At 39.0% G+C, this 17893-nt stretch overlaps 1 protein-coding gene and 1 long non-coding RNA gene across 3 annotated transcripts in view; both read right to left on the reverse strand.

Moving 5' to 3' along the window:
- Positions 1–1281: 1281 nt before the first annotated feature.
- Positions 1282–4664, reverse strand: LOC128360024 (uncharacterized). Its single transcript, XR_008321477.1, has 4 exons — positions 4574–4664; positions 4206–4300; positions 2728–2804; positions 1282–2359 (listed from the first exon to the last, which is right to left on the reverse strand). It is a non-coding gene; the product is annotated as an uncharacterized LOC128360024 (long non-coding RNA).
- Positions 4665–5926: 1262 nt separating this feature from the next.
- The window catches only part of trpm7 (transient receptor potential cation channel, subfamily M, member 7), a 37573-nt gene continuing 25606 nt past the window's right edge, over positions 5927–17893 (reverse strand). Inside the window, exons 22-40 of one of the 2 annotated variants that reach the window (XM_053320258.1) lie at positions 17099–17273; positions 16154–16286; positions 15758–15936; positions 15361–15493; positions 14278–15080; positions 13098–13192; positions 12592–12688; positions 12381–12457; positions 12212–12249; positions 11888–11916; positions 11382–11435; positions 10436–10480; positions 10271–10336; positions 8933–9216; positions 8757–8839; positions 7990–8195; positions 7412–7463; positions 7148–7254; positions 5927–6905 (exon numbers count right to left, since the gene is read on the reverse strand). In XM_053320258.1, the coding sequence (XP_053176233.1) occupies positions 6793–6905; positions 7148–7254; positions 7412–7463; positions 7990–8195; positions 8757–8839; positions 8933–9216; positions 10271–10336; positions 10436–10480; positions 11382–11435; positions 11888–11916; positions 12212–12249; positions 12381–12457; positions 12592–12688; positions 13098–13192; positions 14278–15080; positions 15361–15493; positions 15758–15936; positions 16154–16286; positions 17099–17273 (2769 nt within the window). In that variant the 3' untranslated portion in view covers positions 5927–6792. Of the gene's footprint in view, positions 6906–7147; positions 7255–7411; positions 7464–7989; positions 8196–8756; positions 8840–8932; positions 9217–10270; positions 10337–10435; positions 10481–11381; positions 11436–11887; positions 11917–12211; positions 12250–12380; positions 12458–12591; positions 12689–13097; positions 13193–14277; positions 15081–15360; positions 15494–15757; positions 15937–16153; positions 16287–16649; positions 16952–17062; positions 17274–17893 lie in introns of those variants that run through there. The other variant, XM_053320266.1, reaches the window with a different exon arrangement.

Below are 17893 nucleotides of genomic sequence, written 5' to 3' on the forward strand. Positions count from 1 at the left end.
GAGCCTGTGTGTTGGCCTTTTCATCTGGTGTGAGCACTGAAACTGATCATTTCCCTTCAGCGCTCTTCACACGCTCGCCCACATATACTAATTTCTCAACTACGTTCACAACACACACTGCTGTTTGTGAAATAGAGAACTATTACTGCCTCTGATGTGGATATCTATGTTTCCTGTTGATAGTTTTTTTTAACTCCACCAGCACCAACAGAGCATCACACACAGCAGACAAACTCTTGTTATTATCACTATCTGTTTATTTTATGGATTATAACACAGAGATTACATAGACAGCACAACAGCCCCCCCCATAACTGATTTAAAATTCAATCTGAGGGTCTTAAAAATGCAAATTTCAGAGCCTAAATATCTGCCTCCATTGTTTTATTCTATAAGCTGATTGATGTGATGAGACTCTGCCTTGTCTGGATTCAGCTATCTGTCCCTTTAAAGGCTGGCAATCAGTTTCCAGATGGGTTTTTCTTGCTGCCAGCCAAACATGTAGATTATACCACATCCTCAGTGATCTGACATGTTTCTGTGACACCCCCTCAAAGAGAAACACAATGAACTCTCTGACTGCTCCAGCACAGATGTAGACAGATGGTATTAAAATACAGCACGCTCAAAAATCCATGAATGTAAATAATTATATATACGCAAGCTAAGGCTGGGTAATATATTGATTTGAGACCACACATCATATTGTAATAATGTGTTGTCTTGTCTGGTTTTAAAGGCTGCATTACAGTAAAGTCATTTGCTGAACTTACCAGACTGATCCAGCTCTTCTATTATTTTCCTTTACCTCCTTACAACAGTCATTCCTATAATAGTGTTGCTCTATAATTCTATGACAGGTATAGTTACTAGTGATTTTCTTATAGATAAATAATACAACACTCATGTTTCAGCAAAATAAGGACTTTTACTTGTAATACTTCAACTACATTTTTCTAATAATATTTCTGTACTTTTATTTTCTTACTTAGAATTTCTGAATGTTAGTATTGGCAATTTTACATGAGTAAAGTATGTGACTTTCCCCCCTATACAGGTTTGGTGAGATTTTAGCATACACTGACCTTTATTCAGAAATGGTAAAAGCATACACACCCAGGCCTTTATACAGAAATGGTAAAAGCATACACACCCAGATTTAAAAAAAAAGATGATTAAAATAAAAACTTTCACATTCATGTCATGCCATGTCATTTATCTACATAAAAGAGAGGAAGCTGTATATTTGCATCACATCATGATTGATTAGATCTGGTGGAAAAAGAGGGACGTTGGAACGGGGACAGTTCAGGAAGTCGAAGACGCTGTGATGTGTATTCAGGTGGACGATCATATCAGTCCAGCCAGGCACATAGACAGCACTGTTGGTACTGATCATTACAAAGGAGGAAATTTGACTAGAGGCGTGCCTGCGTGGCCTTCTTTTCTACAACAGCTTGCTAACTTTTTATCAAGTGCCATGAAAATCATCAGAAATGATCATATTATTGGATTTTCAGTGATATTTTATTGCATTTCTATAACGTAGTTTGGGTTTTCTTTTTTTAGAATAGGTTACAAACTGGTTAACAATAGCATAACAGGAAGTCATTTAAATAGTGACATGTTATGTGTAACATTTGCAGTGCTCAGCTCATCACAACCAAACACCATGCAGGGAACAGAAAGAAAGGCATGAATGGCAGATATGAGTCCATGTTCATGAAGTGTTTGAGATTATAAATGACAAGGAAGATGAAATGAGTGACGCACATTCTGCCAGCAAACACACAAAGATTACATAGTTGGGCATTTTTCAAGAAACATGCCGATTCACTTTCTTAAAGAGAATTAGATGAGGACATTAACACCTCTCTCATTGGGGAAATCTGTCAGTCTTCTTGTTTAACTCACAGCAAAAAAGCTAAAGCTAATATGTGTTTTACCAAAAATATCAAATTATTTCTTTAAACTCCTAATAATGAGTTAGAGACAGACATGATGAGAGCAGTTTCTAAGGTTCCAGATCAGCTGAAAAGCTTCTTGGTTTGCATCGTGTACACACCCATGTTTTCAGTGCATACATTCATAAATAGAAGTACGAATCAGTGCCCAGCTCCTCAAAGCTCTCTCATCACCTTCTTGTCTTTGTCCGTATTCATGAGGTTTGATCTTTCCATGATGGTGAAACTTAGTCTACAAACACAAATATTTTCTTGTATTCAAATAGGCAGGTGTGAGGGATCCTGTTGTAACTTTCAATCTTCTAATGGTGAACACATTTGTTCTTCCGGTTCACTGCCTTTGACTTCCCCTCCCCCCCTTTTACCCCAACCGTCTTCTTCACCAACTCCACCATCTGGTTATATGAAACACAAGAAATTCAGTAATGCTATATGGGACTTCTTTTCTTTTAACTGCATCCTAGTGACAACTGTAATTTAATTTAACTGTAATGACCTCAGTGTATATGAAATGATGACTATAGCAATGCTTCCTGGTATTTTCCATAGTCACTTTGGATTAAGGAAACATCTATAAACTAATGAACTATGTGATACCAAAACAGAGACTAAAAGCTGACATACTCATACAACATGTGCATATTAAAACATCATCTAAAGTCTATTAAAACTAATACTGGTGTTTTTCTTTTCTCTGCCATATTGTAAAAAAGACACTTTACTTTTTAAAACTTGTAGATATCTATCTCACTAACATACTAACCTGCGAAGTATCAGGAAACACTTCTGTATCCAGCTTGGAGTGGATCAGCTCACCATTCAGTGACACCTCAAAACTGTCTGCGGGAGTGAAAATATAATCAATTTAATATTAGGTACCCCCCACCACCCACTCAGTTTTACTGTGACACAATGAGGTCCATTAGTATCCATTATTTAATATTGATAAGCAGGTGGCAAAAGCAATACCTCAAAATAATGTCTAATGTCTGTAACCTGCATGTTAAAGTTGGAGCAACTTGACTTGAGCATAACAAATTTTCACATTAAAAATATGAAAACTATGTTGGGTGACAAATACACATGATGGCTGTTTTTTCTTTATATTCAACTCATCTCACTTTATACTGTGGAACCTACATTTATTAGGAATGATAAAAATAAATAAATTAGAGGGCTAGGGTGATATAAGGTTGTACACAACCAGAGGACACAGAGAGAGAGAGGGAGAGGGAGAGGGAGAGGGAGAGAGGGAGAGAGGGAGAGAGGGAGAGAGAGAGCGAGAGAGAGAGGGAGAGAGAGAGAGCGAGAGAGAGAGAGAGAGAGAGAGAGACAGAGAGAGAGAGAGAGAGAGAGAGAGAGAGAGAGAGAGAGAGAGAGAGAGAGAGAGATTTTCCTTAAACTGTGTAAAATGTTCTTGCTTTCTGAGGTGAATGAATCTTCTGTGCTATTGATGCATTTAAACCTGTAAAATTAAAACCTGTAAAGTTGACTCCCAAGACAACTTCTTTTTAGGGACACTGCATGGTGACTCCATCTTTCATCTCCTTTAACAACCAAGAAATGCATATATTCTAAACTCTTTCCCATCGAGAAAGAAATTGGTTCAATACATGAGTTTAAATACATTTCAAAGGTTATTCTCATAACCTAACCAAATACTAATGCTACTACTGCTTGATATGTTGTTCATAATTATTGTTAAATCAAATTTGCCCATGAAGATGCATGGACATGTGCAAGCAGAAAAAACTTCTTTCTCTGTAAGCTATTTATTGTTTTGACCCTTTTGAATATTAGTTTCACCTCCTGTATTTAGTTCTCTGTGGGATTCAGTTGTAACTTCCTGTAATATTTGTATACATATATTTGTAACATTTGTTTTATTTTTTATTTTTTATATTTACATATGTTCATGATGGCCTCCTTTGTAACATGGCTTCATCACAAAGTCATTTAACACTTTTTTCAGTGTGAAAGTGAAAGTTAATTTCTACTGCACAATGTACAGTATGCTGTTCTAGTTCCTCAAATATATATGGTACTTCTTCCTCCACCAGTCTAGAAAAAGTATGTCGTGATTGCTTACTGGAAGTAAAGTGCTCTTAGGTTTGAAAATGTTCTTGTGTTAACGTTGTCAAGTTAAATTATGATATAATCAACAGAAAGTAAGTCAATTTTTTCTTGGCTGTACTGCCTCTGTACTGCACTGCATGGGTGGATACAGAAAAAGCAGCTTACCTGTTCTCCCCTTGACTCCCGTCACAAGCACACCAGGAACCTGCCTTATGGCACCAGCCAGCTCCTGGTAGCGATATGCATAGCTTCATCCTTTACTGTAACACAACACAACACACAGGGAAACACATATTAATAAACCCACTCATTGGTTTTCAAGTTTTTGTATTTCTAGTCAACATGAATATGACAAATGTAAGTATGTACTTAATTTAAGTCTACAAAAAACTAAAACAATTTTAACTGGAAAGTTGCCACATCCTTGTGTGTTATGACAGGAAATGCATCCTACCCACTAGTTTCCTCATTACTATGTATCTTTTTCTCGCCATCTAAAAGTTAAGTAAAGCAGAATTAGATTAAAAACTTACCAATATTCAACAGTGACTGTAGCCATGGTTTTGCAGCTGATTCTTGTAAACCAGTATTAAGTGAAGAGCTGTAAATACTCACACAAAAGCTGATGTGAATAAAATGCAGACTCATGATTCTAGCACTCTATGTTATGAGGTAAACCACTCCCACAGGGAGGGCAGACCAGTCGTACACTGTGCACATCATTATTACATGTGGACAAACTATATGACCAGCATTGTTTCAGTATCATGTTACAGTTGTAGCTTCTTTCTCTGCTGATATTTCATTGAATGCAAACTAGCCCAAAATATAAAAGGTGTAAAGTTAACATCAAAATGTTAACCACAAACTTCTACTAAGTAAATATAAGTTGATGTTGCTGTGCAGAAGAACAAGATACCAAACTAAATATATTATGTGTGAAGTGATGACTGACTACATGAGGATGTAGGCTCTAACAGTCAAAGCTCTGCGATGTACTCCTTTTAGAGAAGTGAGAGAAGCATACTGTGCATTCAGATTAGTGACTTGCAGAGGGCCGAATTAGGCAAGTTTATCAGTTTCAGTGAGCGATAGCGTGTCTCAGGTGAACAGAGGTTATTGTGTGTGGATTCATAAACCAGCAGCTGCTGCCCAACTGAGGAATCTGAGGCCTGTGTTCAAACACCAGACCCACTGTCTCCTTTTGCAGGCAGACAGTCAAGAATTTAGCAGCCCTTCATCTGCAGGACTCCACTGATGACAGACTTTATGCAGTCAGCAACATTTTCAGATCCTCCCGACTTCTTTTAAGACATTTCAAAATATCTTATTATTTGGTAACACTTAATATAATAACGTATGACTTTTTCCCACATCACACATGCAATGTTCTGCACAGTGAAACTCAAATGAAATAAGCAAATGGGGACATTTCTACTAGGTCTGCAATCTGCCAGTTGTTTTTTTGATAAATCTGTTTAAAATGCTAGAATAATGATATAATATAATGTCCATTATAGTTTACTATTACAATTTCATTTAGCAGACACTTTTATTAAAAGCAACATAAATCTAAAGTTCCTCAGAGAGCAAAGTGGTGCATTCAATTTGCTTTTCTAATCCAACCAACTGTCAAACTCATACATAAAGAAAATAGTTTAATCTTAAAATCTATGAATTATTGAATGCTTGTACTATTTATTAAAATGTCTCTGGTTCATTTTCTATTAATCACCTGATCAGATAATCATTATGAGAACATCAGAATACATTTCTTTGTTTCCTCACAGCTCACTAACAAACTGTTGGGGGATATATCTGTTTGACTTGAGTCTGAATTTAAGTCAGCTATCACAACACTTGTCAGACCTGAGCGATGTTGCTGAGGCTTTTTTAAAATGTTTTATTTGTTTAAAATGATTCCAGTACAAAATGTATACAGTAATACCCTTAGTTTGTCAGTTCCCCTGAATAAAATATTTAATCTGTTCAGCTCATGCCAGATAACAGTATCTATAAGATACACTAGATTGTAATTTGCTCAAACAACAGTTGATGACAAAGATATAGCAATAGTACCTTTGTAACAATAAAAACTATCAGCAATATTTTGGTGGACACACTTTCAATACAATAAAATTACATACATTGTTCTGTAAAAGTTGCATTGCAATCTGCCCATATTTTACAAGATTTTCAAATTCATGTATATCTTTTCATTTACTAAGAGACAAAAGTGATACAAGTCTTTATACATTTATAAAAATGATCTGGTGGCAAACTGCAGCGCTGCAGTGACTGAATCTCAGCAGGCCTTCCTCTCTGAAGCTGCTGTAACGGATGTACAATGCACTTAGATTTGTTCTTTTTTTTTTTCCTTTTTTTTGTTAAAACAAGGCAACATCTCAAAACTTCATAATAAATAATAAACCCTCTGCAATGATAGTGTACCTGTCGATATATATATACACATATATATATATAATTCATAAGCTTTTACAAAATATGTTTAAAACTTTTTTACCCCCCCGTTTACATATTAAAAAACAAAGGTTATGATGGTTGTTTTGTGTTCGACACAGCATTTTGGTGGGACCAACAAAAAAATACACAGTCTGCATGCACTGGTTTCCATGGAAACACAGGTGTGATTCTTCCAGTTGATTGGATACGTCTTCCTGCTCCTTGGCTTTGACTACATTGATCAGAAGATAGTAGCCTCATGATCATTTGCCCTCTTGCTTTAAAGCCATCACAGCATCAGTCTCATTGATTGGCGGGACTCCTTGACGCCACCCCCAGGGTTGGGAGGATCATCTTGTGGGAACGTCACCTTATCTGGAGTGTACTCGTTCCTCTTCAGATCTGACCAAAAAAGGAATGAAAGAAAAAGTGTTACATAACTATAATATATCTATAATATGATTACTGGAAGTTAATCACTGGTAACATATGCTAAATTAGGATTAACCAGCCAACCAGCCAAGACTAACCAGCAGCCAAGATGAACCGGCTACCTTGAAGCTGAAAGATTTTTTTAAACCAAGATTGTGGAGGAATTCAGTTTAGGAAGGATGTAGCTGAACAGCTGTAGGAATGTCTCTCACCAGGAAGTTTGAGTTTGCGACAGCAGGAGTTGCAGTGATGCTTTGCACGGAAGTTTCTAATGGCATCGTCACCAAGGTTGGCAGGTCCAAATATCATATCATAAGACCTGCAGGAGTTCCAAAGTGCAAAGTTAAGTTGAAAAAAAATGTGGCGGATAAAGTTGAAATATTATTATAATTATAAGTGAGTCACAAGAAGCAAAACAAATCACTTAAAAAAGGTGAATGATGTGTGTAAGAAATTGTTGAAAGTGCACTTCTCACCCCTTCTCACCACTCTTTATGACTGATGGATCTGTCAGAATCTCTCCGACCCCTACAGAGACGCACACATCAAACACACAAGCTTCATTATCAAAAACATGACCTAAAAACAATATCAATACTGCTGAATATACAGGCAGTTCATTTATTTAATAGAATAAACTGTGACTGGAGAAAAAAACCTTTAATATAAACACACAAGGACTACAACTAATGATTACGATTATGGATTCATCTTTGGATCATTTTCTTGACTAATTGATTAGTTGTTAAAAATATAATGTGTATTACCATTTCCTGAAGCCTAAAGGTGATGCCCTCAAAAGTCTTGTATTGTCAACAACCCAAAGATATTCAGTTTATCATTACTGCAGCTTTAAAACACTTGTCACACGCACAGGAAACACTACAATTAACAAGCTCTCCCATCTCCATGACTGATTATTGATAATGCATTGATGATTATTCCTTACATTGAATGTGGAGGTGTGCTGTCTTTGAGTAAAGGACAAAAAACCTTTTTTATAAATTCACGATTACTTTTTAAGTGACTCAATGTGTTGGTACTGTGTTTTTACCCTGCAGGTCGAGCACCAGCAGCTCTCCGCGGGTATACTCATAGGTCCAGTGGCTGAAGGCCAACATGGTTTCCTCCAGGAGGTTTGTGGGGACGATCTCGTCTCCATTGTTGTTGTTGAACTTCCTGAACTCCCCAGTGATGCACTCCTCTATGGCAAACCACTGTCCAGCAGAGTGACAGTAGAGCAGAAACACCTCCAGAAACCTGCACACAGAGTGACAGCCAACTTAAAAACTCTGCTTTCAGGTTATTATTGAGTTTGTTTGATTTAGGATTTTTCATTAGGATGCCAGAAGTAATTCTGACTTGAAAAACTACATTGCATCTAAAATGCAATTAGCCTTATGAGTAAGGAAAGATTAATTATAAATGTAAAAATAAAATAATGAAATTTCTAGATAAGACAATGTCACAGGAACACAAATGTCTCGATCTCCAAAAGACTTTAAAGCTTTAAGACCAGAGGTAGATGTCACTGAGTAAAGGTGGAAAAATGCAGCCTGTAAACAAACAACTGATTAAGTGTACTTTTTGTGCAAATACTAGAAGTGACCAGTGGTTCACAACAAGCATGCAGGTTACAGTCAAATTGGATGGAGGAAGAGTTTGTGTTTATATATGTATATGCCTTTCAAAACAACTATGCAAATTTTGTGACCTGACTGGATAACCTTTTAAATTCATATATGGAAATCAAAAATATATGAAAATAAAGAGTGAAAATTAGGATGTGCGTGTAAGTGAGATTCCTGTGTGTATGTTTACCTTGGTGAATAAGGAATAGTCTTCGGTCTAATTTGGTTGAAAGCAAATGTCAGCTTCTGAGCAGCTCGCTGTTGTTGGATTTCCTGGATTGTCAGAAAGAAACATCCGTCAAACACCACCTTTACACTCTTTCATCTTTGTTTACACGAGGATTAAATTATGTTTGTGCTTCCTACCCTGAGACAAAGGTGCAGCACAGTGTCCTCCTTGTAGATGCTCTGCCAGGTTTGGACTACCTCAGGAAGGAAGGACTTGACTATATAAAGGTGTCCTGGTTTCAGGATGTCGTATTCAGACCATGTGCAAAGCACTTTGAGGGCTCGTCTCAGTCCTCCGCCCATCTCCTCCTTGCTGAGGAACTCAATTTTGGCACAGAGACCCCGCTGGGCCCAGGAAGACATGCTGTTGTTGATGGTGTTGGGGGAGCTCTCCTCCAGACGGTACACAGTCACTGGCTCACCTGAAAGAAAGAAACAGTGGCAGGTGACAGTTAGACACACACCTGTAGAGTTAAGGTACATTTTCACAATGTAATCTAACATTGACATATTCTATGTTTGCTCCTGTTTCCCTGCCTTTGTCTCCTCCTCATCTGTCTCAGAACAAAAAACATACTTAAAAATAATGCTGCATTACACATGTTGACCACTTGGAGGCATAAAGATTCCAAAACAAAACTAGCAGCAACAGAACATTGATCTACGTAATATTGCGTAGTGTTTCACGCTGATGTATTACCCAATATTTACCTACTTCACATCCAGCAGACAAAGAGCAACATGAACGCTCTGTTAAGAGTCTGTTACTAGCTGTGCCAGCTGATTCTCAAAGCACTTCTCTGAAGCTTTTAGACAAATATTTGCTGATGGTGAATGTGTCTTGAAGTATTTACTTTGGCCAGTCATTTCTCTACATTAATTCCTTTTCCATGAGTTGTCGCCACCTTTTTCCAAGAACAATTAGGCAAAACGATGAGCTGAAAGCAGCAAAAAGCTGTAGGCTGTTATAGTACTTGTAACTCTCTACACCACATTACACTAAGATGAAATAATAGTACAAATATTGCTTCATGGAGTTTTTAAATTACCATAATGCTGCCTGTTTCTGAGACAAACTGTGATGTGTTGACTGCAAATACACAACTGCCAACTTAACACCACCATGATGAAATGGCTGGATCACATGACTCATAACCAAAAGCCACAATGGTGACAACAACATGCCCACCACTCAAAACTGCAACATCAACTCCTTCCAAATGAGTGGTTTGTCAAATGCAAGGACATCTACCTGAAAAAGGCAACACACTCACAGAAGACAGCAGCTACACTTTGTTATCTGATAATTTGGGCGTGACTGTGAAGCAAACAGCTGCAGGTGTTGGAGGGGGGATAAAAACAATGTAGAAACCACACTCCTGTTATCTGTCTCCAAACTTCCTCATTCTCCAACTGTCTGCTGTCATTTCTCAGAACAGTCAGCAGCGTTTTCCCCTAACTTGACATATCTCTTACCTCTAGGGGGCACTGGGGTGAAGGGGATACTCTGGGACAGCCTCATCAAGTTGTTACGCTCCACAGCTGCAGAGGGGAGACACACACACATACCACTTTATTTATCTATTTCACATCCACATTAATAATACAATACAGTACAACTCTCCTGAATCCAAGTCTCACCTGAGTACTGGTAGCTTTCCATGGGCTTGAAAGGTGAGCCAATAGCTACAGGGGAAAAAACGTGAATGTTAAACTTTCTACAGAAATAACTGATGGCTGTCAGTGATCATCAGAGCACATTCATCCAATAAAGACAGGAGCAGTCTCTTTACTACTTCACAACAACAGGCATCATGCTCAACTTAACTGCAACAGTTTTACTTTCTGTAAGTGCATTATGTTGTCAAGTGACCAAAAAAAAAAAAAAAAAAAAAAAAAAAAAAAAACGCCTCGCAGTTGTATACCTCTGCCAACCAGTGAAGGTGCAGTTTGCATCCATGTCTGTCCAGATTCAGTTCAACTGAGACTTGTGGTGAAGAATTTAATAAAAAGTATTTTTTCTGGTGAAAGTGATCACTATATTGAAACACATAACTTTATAGTGAGAAGCTCGCTGAATATCCCATATAGACTATTTGGATTTAAAATGTATCCAGTTATACATTTGTGTGAAACTTCATCCAATTGTAATTAGTGTATGATCTCATGAGTTATGGCCATAAAGGTTCATATTTTTTGGACTTCTCAAAATATGATAAAACTTAAAAACTTACACAAAGTATTACATTGACAACCTGCCTCTTAGTGTCATTAGTTTATTGTTTTTTTATGTTAAGAAACAGTAAATATTTGGAACAGGGCTGAAGTTTCAGATTACTTTCACTATTTTTGCTTATTTTTTCATTTTCAATTAACTGATTAATCATTTCATCTATTTAATCTATTAAATATGAAGAAGTTGTGAATTGCAGATCACAAATTCCCAGAGCCTAGTGCGACAAGAAGATATTCAGTTCACAATGTTCCAGTTCCTTTTCAGGTGACTAAATCAGCACTAATTGCGAGTGCAGGTATTCATGGTATGAGAAACTTTGTGCTGTTTGATCAGTCTGTGCAGGTTACTCACAGTCCTTTCTGGGTCCGAGGTGAGTGTGGCGTGGTGTATAGAGAGCAACTGCGGCTGTAACCACAAAATGAGACATAATGGCATGAGGCACGATGAAGGTTTCATCCGGCAATATGACATGAAGTATAAGCAACTGAAAAACGATCATATGATGCAGTTTCCGCAAGCAGGCCAAAAGTCTTTCATACTGTATGTTCCAGTGAAGTGACCATTTTGTAAAGTTTTAAGATATTCCATGACTGCCTCAGATTATTAGTCAAATTCTTGTTTGGAATAACACTAGAAATACAGTAAAAAATGTATTGATGATGGTATAAAATGGTTGTCCTCATGTTACTGTGTGGATCCTACATACAAACAGTGGATGGAAGGAATGGGAAAAGGTCAAATGTCACTTTGTTAACAGTGTTTGTGTAATGCTGCTGAACCAGCTGATCCAGACAGGACAAGTCCGACCAAACCGATCCATTCAGATGGAGGAATGACGGTGAAACTAGAGATCTTACCATTTAGTGTATCTTCCCCAGGAGCTCGACTGACAGAGAGTGAGACAGACAGAAACACAGGAAGTAAGGCATTAGTTACACAAAAGATTAAATGCATAACAGTCTGACTTACAAATCCTATCATCAGGAGCTTGTGTAATACTTTCACGTTTGGTGGTCTGAATAAGCATGCATCACTGTGTGCTGGCTTTAAATATGTGAGACAAACAAGCACAGGTCACTGACTTAAATCAGACAAATCAGATCTGACTTTGACTTGTGTCTGTATAGGAGCTCCCTTAAAGTAACAAGTGTGTGTGTATGTGTGTACAGGATGTTACTTACAGGCTGCTGGCTTGGGCTGATTTAACCTGAATTCTTTCCTGGTAGAGAAAGTGACAAAGAAAGAGAAAATGACAGAAATCAGAATTTATAAAGTTAACAGGAATTAAACTACACAGTTGTATATTTCTATTTTGTAAGCAGTGTGTGTAAAAATACACACACTGCTTACCAGTACTGCGGTCCTGGGGTCCTCATGGATGAGTATGTCTTCAGCTGACACTCTGCTCCTGTCCTTCTTCGTCAGAGCTAAAGAGACACAATGAGTGATCACCAACCATCACATGTTACCAGGATCACTGTTCACAGACACAGCTGCTGATTTATGTGCTGCAGAAAATTGAAATAATTTACATAATTTGTGTATTGTATTATAAACTTACTGGATTCAGGATGGAGAAACGTTGGGTTTTTGTCAAACTCTGTGAAGCCAGCGTAGGAGTTGACTGCTCTGATGAGACCATGACCTTCAGGCTGACCCTGTGACCAGAAAAACAGGCAGGGATGAAGAAGAAAAGGTATGAGAAAGTAAACATTACTCTTAAACACTGATCAGAGGTGACTTCAGCAGGTTTAAGACAATGTTTCTGAAATCAGAATAGGATTTGTCTGAGAAAACAAATGTCACCCATGTTTTAGGATAGTTAACCAATGACGGGCTGAGATTGTGTCAAATGGTTGCTTCAACATCAGAAAATCTACTTATGGGGCCTTTAAACACGTGTTTGATTGAAGATATGAGAAACTAAGTGTTCATATTAAGGCAAACATGACAGAAACACACAAAAATATTGGATGTTGGAGCTCCACACCACAACCTCCTTTGAGAAAAATTGATAAGCTACTGTTTAAGCACAAAACAACCAAACAGTGATCTACACACACATACCTGCGTTCTGGTTTGTGTGGCCGGGCTTTGCTGTGAGCTAGAGATGGAGGTCTGTTTGGGTGTGGAGTGCTCGAGGTCCAAACTGTCTTTATGTCCTGAAACCAAAAAAAAAACACAGTGAGGCCACCACCAGACTGTGTGTTAAATTAGTATTTGCAGTGATTTGTAATTTAACCTGCTGTTTAAATCACCAAATCACATTCCCCAAAACAAATAGACCAAAAAAATGAATGTACTTTACTTTTGTTTTTTTCCTGTAATGTATTCACCAAAACTATTTTAAAGAATTATTTGTTTGCTACCAGAAAGCAAAACATACTGTTCAATCTACTTACATCACCATCACCACAATGGTCAAATAATCACAATTCAAACATTTGATTCTCATGAGAAACTCCTCCCTTCACCTCCACCTGCCAAACACTTCCTTAAAATCAACAGTTAGTCCTTCATCATGGAAAACCTCAACCACTCAACCAATCATTCATGCTCCTGTCACATCATACTTGAAAACTGCAGAGCCACCCAGGGACAGAGAACAAACAAAAAAAGGTCCAGAGAGAGTGGAGAAAGGAAAGGAAAGGAAAAGCCACCATCTAGAGGTCTAATGGGATCCTGATCTGGAGATGGACATGCCCGAGCACCCGGCAGACGCAACCCTGAGCTGGACTGAAACTCAAACCTCTTGTTTCCTCTCCTTCCATGTTCCTTTTGTCAACTGGGACTTCAGACCCACTTTGACCCTCACTGCATGACGCTGAAGGATCTGGTGGTCCAGACGACCTCCACCCCATGCGTCTTTGTCTGTGGAGTCTCCTGCGTGCTGCAGCAGGGCGAGTGCAACTTGGCAGGCTGCTAGGTTCGTGAGTGTCAAGTGTTGGTGATGAGGTCACCTGACCGGCAGCCTCAATGTCTGTTCCTTGTCTACTCGGAGAGCCTGATCTGCCCTCGTCATCACAGAAAGCTTCGTTCACGTGTCCCCAACTCACCTTCCTCTCTTTCTCCCCCGCTCCTAACCCCTCTGTGTCGTCAGGCTTTGCAATGCAAGCAGGCAAGCAGGCAGACTGAGCAGAGCCCGAAGTCGAAACAATGACAACAGTAGGATACACACACACACAGTTCTCATCCTTCTCTTTTATCCTCTGGTCAACATCAGATTCAGCCTCATTCTCATACTTACCAACAAACGCCCCAAACTCTACGGTGGCGCTGTCAGGCTGGAGGGGCTGCTGGTAAAGTCCAGTTAGGGCAAGTTCGGGGTGGCTGGAGCCACTGGGTTGGGAAGGGGTGCTGCTGATGTGGAACTGAGCCCCAGTGGAGGGCACATTAGGCAGGCTGGATGGGGAGTCGGAATAGCCCGGCTCTTGTGGACGGGTCAGTTTACTCTGGGTGAGAGAGTGGCCTCGGAGACGCAGCTCCGGTGGGGAAATGGCCACAGCACTTTGGACAAAGGCACTGGAGCCGGCACTGCCTGAGGAGCCAGCCTCTGCAGCAAAGTGCCCGAGCCCAAACAACCCCCTTCTCTCTGGGCTCATTGCTGGGTTCAGGTTGGGGTCCAGCCCCAGTCCTGCTCCAGGGCTGGGCCCAACTCTCTGGCTACTTTCAGTCCCAATCCCTCCCTCTACACCCATTCCAAAAAGAGAATCTGCTATGTTGACTCCTGCCTGGGAAAAAGAGGAGCCAAAGTAGGCACCGACACTACGTTTGCCTATCACGGACGATTTTGAGTGGGGGCCAGTGTCTGTTGCCACAGGGGCAATGCTGGGGACAACGTTCTTAGAGAGACTGAGCTCCCGGGTGATCTGATTGTGGACCTTGCTGGCCTCTGATGCCCTCTGGGCAGTTAGGGTCTTCAGAGTGTCTACAGTCAGAGCTGAGAGGTCCTGGAGGTGGCCAATCTGGGAGTCCAGTGTGTGCAAAGAGCGTTTTATAAAATTGACCTTGTTCCCAACCTCTTTCAGCTGCAGACACATAGTCTCAACCCTACAAAAGACAGAAAACAGAAGCTTTGGTTACCCACGACTCAGCTTGTTACCTGTTATTGTTAATGTTAAAAACTAGCATAGGATTTAAAAAGTATTGTTAAAATTAAAATAAAGATATTTTCATACTGGTCTACTCTGAAATGAGTGACCAGTGATGTAGCATGGCATGTTCACTGAAAATAATTAATCTACAGTAAATTTAATTTTAGTAATTCCCCTTTATCATTTAATTTTAAACACTTTATATATTTGAATGTTGCCTCAAAAACACAGCCCACCTTTCTGAGGTAAGACGTATGCGCTCCTCACTCCCCGAGTGAAATTGATCATCCTTTTCATGAAAGTATGTCTCCACACACTGCTCCTCAAAATCATGAAGCTTTTTTTGGTCTTCCTCCGTGAGAAACAGCTCTGAAAGAAGGAGAATCCATTATTGAGGTACAGGATACAGCAACACAGTGCTTTTATCAACAGAAAGCAGAGACCTGATACTGTTGTCCTTACTAGTGGTTTGCAGCAATACTTAAAAAACTCAGAATATTCAACATCACTGAAAGCATATCAACTCAGCTTAAAATGTCTGTAATTACTGAAAAATATGAATAATCAGTGACAAAAATAGCTCAGTTTCTTTTTTATAATGATCTACATTTAGAAGACATGAGGTGATCGTACTTGGTCCGTAGGTGTGCTCCTTCTTTCTCTTTCTGCACATACAGAAGAGAGAGTAGATATGGCAGAGGAAGATGAAGGGGGGCGGGAGGACAGGCTTCTCATGGTAGGCCATAATGAAATGGTAGCGCTGGTATTTCCACACCAGATTGGAAATTGACTTCACTTGCAGATACACATTGCTAGAGAAGAGTACAGAAATGATATTGAGGATAATGACATTGAGAGAAATGCCAGCGAAGTTTTTTTCTTTAAGGATGGCGTTGTTTTACAGAACCAGCCAACTGAAAATATGCTCAGGTTTTTCATTAGGGTAGCTATAAAATATCTTTTTAACCACTGCATACAAGTGTCCATCAGAAAAATAAAAACATGAATACTGAAATGTTCTGCACTCACTTGAAGAAGGCGATGAGAAGGTTGACCATTAGTATATACTGTACAAAGAGGTAGACTGCTTGTAGGAGAGGAGTCAGCCACACTCCTGCTGTACACAGGCCCTTTACTGACGCTTCAGTGTTATTGGCACACACTGCAAAGAGAAGGAGCCTCTTAGGATACGCACAGATACACACATTTGACACATGGTCTTGTTCATATGCGTTTACAATACACTTTTCTTAATGGATCTGAATCTGACTCTACCATGAATGTATACACACTAAGACAAAAGAAAATGCTGGATTCAGCACATATGGATAGTGTCACATCTATCAAAATGTTCAAATAAAACCTGGATAAAATGACTAAGTATATAAATTTAGTCTGAAATATTGAATATTTAGTGTTATAAAATCCTCTCTAGATTTTTATTGCATGTATTCATTATGATTAAAGTGGTTAAACTATAGAGGAATATTTCCAACGTTACGTCTTTCTTTTAACATATGTTTGTACTTCTTAATTAACGTATACCTGTTCCTGCCTTTCTAATATAAAGGTCATAATCACAGTAATAAACCATGTGATAAATTTCAACGGAGTGTGAAACCTCGGGATGCCAACTCAGGTTATGGAGCACACTCAGGTGTTTTGTTCCACCTAAGCTTCAAATGCGCCCGACTCAAGCGACCTTTTTCCTGTCGATTTATAACTGAGTCGAGGCAGTCGATGCTGTGGTGAAGCAAAAAGCTCTGCCCTCCGCAAAGAGAACAGCGCTGGTTGCTTCTGTGTGTGAACCATGTGACGAGGAAGAGACTGTGAGGGGAACAATGATTAGGCTCTTGTGGATTTGATTCCTAGTGCTTGTTTTGAGTGACAAACAGCAATCATGCTGTGATGAGAAGCTTTGAATAAAACTGCTCTTACCCTCATAATCTCCCCTACCATCCTCATCGTCCTTACCATCGATTTCATAAGCATACACTTCTCCGTACATCATCCAGTACGGTTGGAACACCACATCTTTGGCCAGCGTCCAGCTGGGCTCTTCATGTGGGTACAGAATGGCTTTCCTAGGTACGCCATAGCTCAGGAGGACTATAGCCATGATTACCACAATATAAAACATGTTGGCCACCTGCAAGAGATGACACACATCAGAGTTGTCAGACTCTCTTTCAGCACTACTTTTTTCAGGGTAAAATTACAAAAGTTGCTTTTCTTTCTTGGTTTGTTTTGCCTATTTCAAAGCAACAGTTGATTTCAACTGCTGGGAAAAAAACATACTAGCTATGTATATATGCTATTGAAGATGGGCTGTGCTTCAAAAGGCTGTACAAATACTTGGTTTAAATTGCATCATGAAGCACAGTACATAGAACACATGAAGTAATAGTACAATACCTGCATGTAGTTAATTAATGCTGTTGTGCTGATGTGAAATGTGCAAATTGAAACATGATTATCAATATGAGTCATTGGTGAATGTACAAAAACAGCAACAACACTTTTACAGTATGTTCAGACTACAAGCTAAAGAAAGCAAAGTGTTCTGTAGTACAGTCATGACTTTGTGTATCACAAAATATCAAACATTTTAATATTATTTCTTACTGTATGTCAAGTGCTCTCCAAAAGGACTGTATTTGTACATAATAAATACTGTATCTGTATCTGCTAGTCAATCTGTTTCACAGACTGTACAGCATGACCATAAAGAAAATGTTGAATACATTCCCTGTTTTATGTAAATATGGG

The sequence above is a fragment of the Scomber japonicus genome, chromosome 1 (genome assembly GCF_027409825.1).
Source record: "Scomber japonicus isolate fScoJap1 chromosome 1, fScoJap1.pri, whole genome shotgun sequence".
NCBI lineage: Eukaryota > Metazoa > Chordata > Actinopteri > Scombriformes > Scombridae > Scomber > Scomber japonicus.